Consider the following 7,043-nt stretch of genomic DNA (forward strand, 5'->3'; position numbering starts at 1 on the left):
GTGTGTGTGTGTGTGTGTGTGTGTGTGAATGATCAATATTCCAGTAATGGAACTTTTTAAGTTTATTGCTAAAGTTCATAAAATCCTCTTTTCACCCAGCAGACAACAGTGGCATCCTACTCTAATTAGAGAGCATAGTTTTAGGCTTTTAGTCCAACTGAAAAGAATTTCTCGTCTTATGCTTTTAAAAAGTTTTCAGTTAGTTTTGCAAGCATCAAGCAGCAGCTTCATGCAGGTTTGCAGCCGTAATATTAGATTCTTATTACAAAGCAATGAAGTGCACAAGATCCTCCGCGCAGCTCGAAATGTAATTTAAAGTTTAGCTAAAAATAAAACTTACTCTAAAGCCACCAGATATGACATTTACATTATTATCGTGTTAGAATAATAATAATAATAAAACCACTTCTTAAAATCCATATTTTGATCACGTAAAAGAGAAAGTCTGGAATGTGCCACGGTGTTAATAAAGATCTGTTTTTGGGTGCAAATAAATGAAAAAAAGAAGAGAAATCTTGCATTGGGTTTTCAGAAGGATTTGAAATAAGCAGATTAAAAAAATAAATAAATAAATAATAATAACAATTTACCCGACAAGGACGAACGCATTTTCCACCTTCCTGTTTTAATAATTAAATATGATTGATTATTTTACTTCGTCACATGACAGATTCGCAAATGTCAAATCTGCTTTATATCGTTTTTACTAGTTTGAAGTTTCAGAAATGATCTTTTCTTTAAAATGGTAATAAATCAATCCTCCGAACTTAAATGACTTACTGCAAAATATAACAAACTTATTTATATGTTCACGCCAATGAAATCTCCTCATTTTGAGAACATCTGACTGTTGACTTCCTTCTGCTGCCTACAGGTTAAAATATCCCTCCAAATAAATAAATCACGAGCAGAGTTCTTACAACATTTCCAAAGACACGAATTAAATCCCATTTTCAGCTGAAAGGTTTAGCTGTAGAAAAATTATTGCCTCATTTTGGACGTCTAAACATGCTGTAAATTAAAGTCACTTTTGATTGTTTCCTCGAATTCGTTGTGGGTCTCCAATCACTTTAAACTGCTGTTTGGTTTGGATTCAGGGCGTAGGAGGAGTGGGAGGAGGGCGCTTTTTCATATTCAGAGAGGGGGTGCTCTTTAAGGATCTCGTTCTCTTTGGGGCTATAAAGACGTTGTGCCTTCAAGACAGAGCAAATTATCTTCATCGGCGAATTATTGCTTTACAAGTCGTCTCTACTCGTCGGTGCGCGAAGCGATTAGTTTCTCTTTTTTCTTTTTTTTTTTTAGTGACATTTGATTAGAGCGAGCGGTTTTCGGTGAAGATGATGGAATACATGGAGGATAAGTTTGCCTTGAAAAGCCAAGCGATGAAGGCCAGCGATTACTACATGGATCAAGTCATGGAGAGCCTGGACAGCGCGCAGTACTTCACCAAGTCTCCCCCAAAATGTGTGCAGGCCTTCGGGCTGCAGAGCGGCGAGCACCGTTCCTCTCCCTGCGGGGATCAAACCCGTGAGTACGCTCATTTTTGCAAAGTCAAAGTTATCCCGCAAATGTGTGCGCGAGTTAAACGAGTTAAGCGAGAGAGAGAGAGGGGGGGGGGGGGGGGGGGAAGCTTACATTCCCCGAAGTCGATCTTTTCAATGACGTTTAGTTTTATTCTCCTACTTATTAATTACAATTTCTTTTGGATTTTTATTTTAATTTTTTAAATCGAATCTATTTTTTTTTTAACATTATCTGATATGTAAAATAATTTAATTTAATCTCCAATACAGGCTAGTAGGTTACATATTTTGGTGCAGTGACTAGCAAATTGAGACTGTTGTTGTTAACTTATCTGTATTGTAGCCAGTTACAGTGTGCCAAAAACAGATGAAGACACCTTGCACTCTGACCTCGGGAGGCCCATGGACGGTTGTTGCACTCTGCGGGCGTCTCCGGTGACCACCGGCTCGGAGAAAACCGATTTGGATGACATGGGAGACAAGTGCGACAGTAACGTGTCCAGCAGCAAGAAGAGGAGACACCGGACGACCTTCACCAGCGCGCAGCTCGAGGAGTTGGAGAAAGTGTTTCAGAAGACACACTATCCAGATGTTTATGTGAGGGAACAGCTGGCAATGAGGACAGAATTAACAGAGGCTAGAGTGCAGGTAGAGTTTACGGACCGACTCGTTTTTGCTTAAACATAATGAGAACAGGAGCCTTTAAGCGCTGAAAGGCGTAGCCTAGTACGGCAGCGGGCGTTAATATCCAAACCCATACAGCCTATGTATACGTGAATATATAAGCATAAAGGTTTTGATAGTTGAAATACATTTTCATGTTTCTTTTAATTTTTTGTTTGAATGTTGCAACTTTGTTATTTTCTGTTGTCCCGTTTTTTTTGTTTTTTTTTTTTAAATAGATTGGCTACTTTTCTGTCTTTCTGAGCCTTTGGGAAAAATAATATTAATAAATGTAAACATATTTTATATTTCTGTCTTTTTTCTTTTACTTAAAAGGTGTGGTTTCAAAACAGAAGGGCAAAGTGGAGGAAAAGAGAGCGCTACGGGCAAATCCAGCAAGCCAAAAGTCACTTTGCAGCCGCCTACGATTTATCCGTGCTACCGAGGACAGACAGCTACACACAGGCAAGTATTGAGAATTTTATTTTATTTTATTCATTTTAAGCATTCATGGACTTTATTCTCAGCGTCAAAAGAAAATGAGTTTCTTTGTCAGCTGCATGGGCTGGAGGCAGTACTGTGCTTTATAAAGAATATGAACTCTTTACTCTCACTCCTTTCTAAGCATCTCAGTTATGTAGGTCACTTCAAACTTAAATTAGTGCTTCGGCCACGATTGCTCGATAAATCACTAATTATGAAACCCATCTTCAGATAGGAGCCTGAACACTGATTCGAGTCGCTGTGAGGCGTCATGTCTGAATGAATGAGCTTATATCAGATTGCATGTTGGCTGAGCATTTGTCTTGCTGTTTGGACAAAGGTCAGTTACAAGATGAGAGGAGGTGAGAAGAGAAGAGATGCAGAATGTCAGTGTTTTTTGTGTCTTTTTCTCCTTTTGTTAGGTGTTACATTAAAAACGGACATCTGGCCTTCAAGTGTTGTGGAGACTTTTAGGTTTTCAGAGATGTAAATATGCACACAGCAGCTCTGTAGAGAGATTCGCATTTACACTCTGAGTTTGAGAAAAACAAAAACAAAACAGCTGACGTGTTTGATTCCAAGAGGCAAAAATAATAAAATGTAGTAAAAGGCAGAGTCACAGCTCTGCTATACCCTGGCCGAACACCAGGTTAGAATTCTGTTGGACTGTCTCACATTTTTTCCTCACATATGTTTCTGATAGATTCTCCTGGATATGAGCCATGCCTGCTCATACAGCTGATCCCCATTACTATCAATAAACGGACAAACCTACTTGTAACCCTGTTGGCACTGGCTGTTTCGGTCTGCTGAAACACACTGGACATGAGTTGCATTGCTGTGGCTTTTAGAGAACTTTCTTTTCTTTTTTTTTCTGTCAGCGAGGTTTTCGGTTGTCGTTGATTTCTGTGCAAAAGTTGAAGTCATGCTTAACAATGATGCATGTGGTCAAAAGGGCACCAGTCGATTCTTATGCTAGTTTAACTTAAGGATGTTCATCTGACTCCCAAAACAACCTTAGTCAGTCAAAACGTATTTGGCATTTTGTCATTTGATTTTCAGAAAGCCATGCTTCAGCAAAATGAGCTCTACCAGTTTGGTTACTGTTGATGTGCAATTTGCAGAGTCTTTTGAAGAGGCAGACATATTTCAGTCACTGTTTTTTGACCGAGGAAATTTGCATGCTCCTTAGTTACATTGGCCTGTCCTCTCAGTTTATTGGAAATTTCGCACTGTGTCAGGATCAAATTGTTTGGATGTGATCAAGCAGTCAGTAGACTCTGAGCTTATAAGTTAGACAGTCATCCTTCTGTAAGGTGAAGTTTATTAAAAATCGGTCATGTAGTGTTTGCTGTAGCTTATCACATGAGTGTATCTCTTGTGTTATCCTACTACTCCCTGACTAAATTTTGGCCACATGACCTTTTAGAGTGAATTTAGGACATTTTAAACTACTCCGGAGTCACTACGACTGATAATCATACACATCACCATCAAACGTAATCATATCAGCAGTTCACTGAAAAATGTTCACTTAAAATTTCATGGAAAGATGCATTACAAACACAACCCTTTAAACAATAATTTTAAGTTTTCACGCTTTGTATAAAAATATTTTTGTCCACATTTACATTTATTGTATTATTAATATGCAACCATTTAAGATTCCTGTAAGTAGTTTTTACACGCTTTGGATAATCAGGTCCGGATATTTTCTGAAGTTGACCTTTCAAGCATACAACATGTGGGATGCCCAAGCACTCACTGTGAATTTTTATTCTTACCTGGGCTCAGTTGGGCATCACTCAAACTTTGTATTATAGCGCTGTCAGTGTCAAAACTATGTAATATTCATTGCTATTCTCCTCTCTTTTTTTAGGTAATTGTTAGAAAACTTTAGTGCTACAGTAAAAGTTTAAAATCACTTGCAACTTTCCAGTTGCATGAGATAACATATATATAAATAACAGAGGACATTTTAAAAACAACAACAACAACATTTTTTAGTGAAAAATACTTTTGTAAACTAGATGCTTGTTAACTACATACACTGTATTCTCTGTATTTTATGTTCCATATAGACAGTTCGAAAGGCAATAATTGTACCCAGGATACATCATAGTTTACTTTACAAGATCATGTCTGTAACCCTGTATTTACAATTCTCTTAAATTTTTTCAAATGGTAAGTTACAGATAACAGGTCAGCGTACAGTGTCTTTACAAGCCCAGTTATTAATCCATATAAACTAATTTGTACTGTATGCTGGGATGAATTGAAGCCATTCCCTGTAGTATCTAACAGCCTCTTCACCCAACAGATCACCAACAATCTGTGGCCGAGCCCAGCTCCTGGCAGCTCTGTGGTCTCCTCTTGCATGCTGCCCCGAGGTTCCCCTCCTTGTGTCACTTCTTACTCCCACTCCCCTCGTTCGGCCGCCACTGCTGCTGACCATGGCTACATGGGCTTCCCAAATCAGCAGAACCAATTTGGCCACGTGTCTCTCAATAACCTCTTCAGCGCAGACTCGCTTCTCACGCCGGCAAGTAACCCAGCTTTTGACACCAAACCTGAGTTTGAGAGGCGGTCATCCAGCATCGCCGTGCTGCGCATGAAGGCCAAGGAGCACACAGCCAACATCTCGTGGGCCATGTGATCAGGGTTCCCAGAAAGCCCGGATACTGTGTGGGAATTTATTATCTTTTTCAATTATCACTTTTTACACAAAAAAGTGAACTGTTCTGAAAAAAAAGCTCTATGTCACTCACAGTGAAGCTCTAACAAGCCTTTCTTTGCTCGGTGGACTCGAGTTCACTCTCCTACTACTTATGGTTCTGTGCTTATTCAAAAAATAATACACTCAAGCTCGGACCATAAAATTGAACTAGGAATGAAAGTGTATGACAATCAGCTGTGTTTCTGGCTGAAGCCTGTTTGAACTAATTGAAAGTTGTCATCAAACGGAACCAATACATTCATATCAAGGTAATGGTCCCAGCAAATATTGTCACTCTGGTGAGAAGAGACATTTAATGAACCTTTGTGATCGGTGGAGATGAAAGCTGTGATGTGTATAAGCTTTGTCGTTGTTGTTTTTCTTTTCCTATCACCATTTCCTCTCGACAGAGACAATAACAAAAACCAAAGGCTACCGTGGGATTTAGTACCACTTTGTGCACACTTGGATCCAGAGAGAGGGGTCCAAAACCACTTCAGTATTTCCAAGCACTGTGAATAGCTTTCTTTTACCTTTCATATTTCTCCCTGTCTCAGGACTGAAGATGAGCAGAGCAGAGGAAAAACCTACTTGGCGTATTAACGTGTCTGTGTGCTTTGCAGCAAAGCTGTAATCTCTGTTTTCTGCCTTTGTTCTGTATCAAAAGAGGCAGGTGTTGTTGTTTTTTAATCATGTTTGTGCTATAAATTTATTTGATGGAATCATAATAAATGGATTTTACTTGATTCTGGTATGGCTGCATTTTTTAAAAAAAGATTACACTGAGATGTACGGCAGGTGTCGACAAACCATGGAAGAACCTTTACATCCAAGATCTTTTATTATTTCTTCTTTTGTGCAGCAGAGTTTTAATATAAGTTAAGAAATATTAAAAACATGAGAGTGTCAAACAGTTTTACTGGGTGATGGTTTCCATCATTATTAATATTAGTGCTGCAAATGTTTCTTTAGTCTGTATCTCACAGAACACCCACATCTATATTAATCTGCAGCTGACTATTTCTAGCAAATTCACTCTTTACTCCACTTTGAGAGATTGCTTAAGAAATGATTTAGACATTTTAAATAATTACATTTGGAAATTAAGTTGTTTTTAATTATGCTGTTCCATAGTTGCACAACTGGTTTATTATGGGAAAAATAGATTAGACAATTAAAGTCATGCATACCTCAGTTCATCAAAGTCAAGTATTTGTTTGGAATACATGATTTTTAAAATGATTTGTTTAACTAAATACCTCTATTTGGATAAAAATCAACGTCTTCATTCATTTTTTGGCCGTAGGATATGACTATGTTCTTTTACAAGGAATTTCTTTGTTTCACACGGAATCACGTTTATGCCAAAGAGCTGCAACAAATACCTATTTTCTCCGTTGAATATTTTTTGATGACTTGGTTATTTTGTCTGTGAAATTTTGTGAAATATTGAATTATATTAATAAGTTCAGCATTTCATTTAACAAAGATTTAAAAAAAACCTACTGTGGTTGGTAGAAAGTAAAAAAAAAATGCTGGATAAATGGCACAACAAATTGTCAGCATTCTTTCACTTTACAAATTGATTGTAAAGTGAATCATTTTGGCATTAGCCGCTGCAGTTTAAGCAAGTTTTAAATATTATCTGAGAGATATAA

The 7,043-nt window shown here is 37.9% G+C and overlaps 1 protein-coding gene across 1 annotated transcript; it reads left to right on the top strand.

Moving 5' to 3' along the window:
* The first annotated feature begins 1,337 nt into the window (after window positions 1-1,337).
* Window positions 1,338-5,325, top strand: alx1 (ALX homeobox 1). The gene is made up of 4 exons (XM_085357745.1): window positions 1,338-1,527; window positions 1,867-2,171; window positions 2,523-2,651; window positions 4,990-5,325. Exons 1-4 carry the CDS (start codon window positions 1,338-1,340, stop codon window positions 5,323-5,325), a joined length of 960 nt encoding a protein of 319 aa, XP_085213871.1.
* Window positions 5,326-7,043: the final 1,718 nt, after the last annotated feature.

Source organism: Diplotaxodon limnothrissa, linkage group LG7 (genome assembly GCF_057381915.1).
Source record: "Diplotaxodon limnothrissa isolate DT_005_m linkage group LG7, D_limnothrissa_male_GT1.1, whole genome shotgun sequence".
Classification (NCBI taxonomy): Eukaryota; Metazoa; Chordata; class Actinopteri; order Cichliformes; family Cichlidae; genus Diplotaxodon; species Diplotaxodon limnothrissa.

Coding starts and splice junctions, on each gene's coding strand:
- alx1 (XM_085357745.1), top strand. CDS start 1,338: ATGATGGAATACATGGAGGATAAGTTTGCCTTGAAAAGCCAAGCGATG. Junction 2,172..2,522: donor TAACAGAGGCTAGAGTGCAG/GTAGAGTTTACG, acceptor TTTACTTAAAAG/GTGTGGTTTCAAAACAGAAG. Junction 2,652..4,989: donor GGACAGACAGCTACACACAG/GCAAGTATTGAG, acceptor TTCACCCAACAG/ATCACCAACAATCTGTGGCC.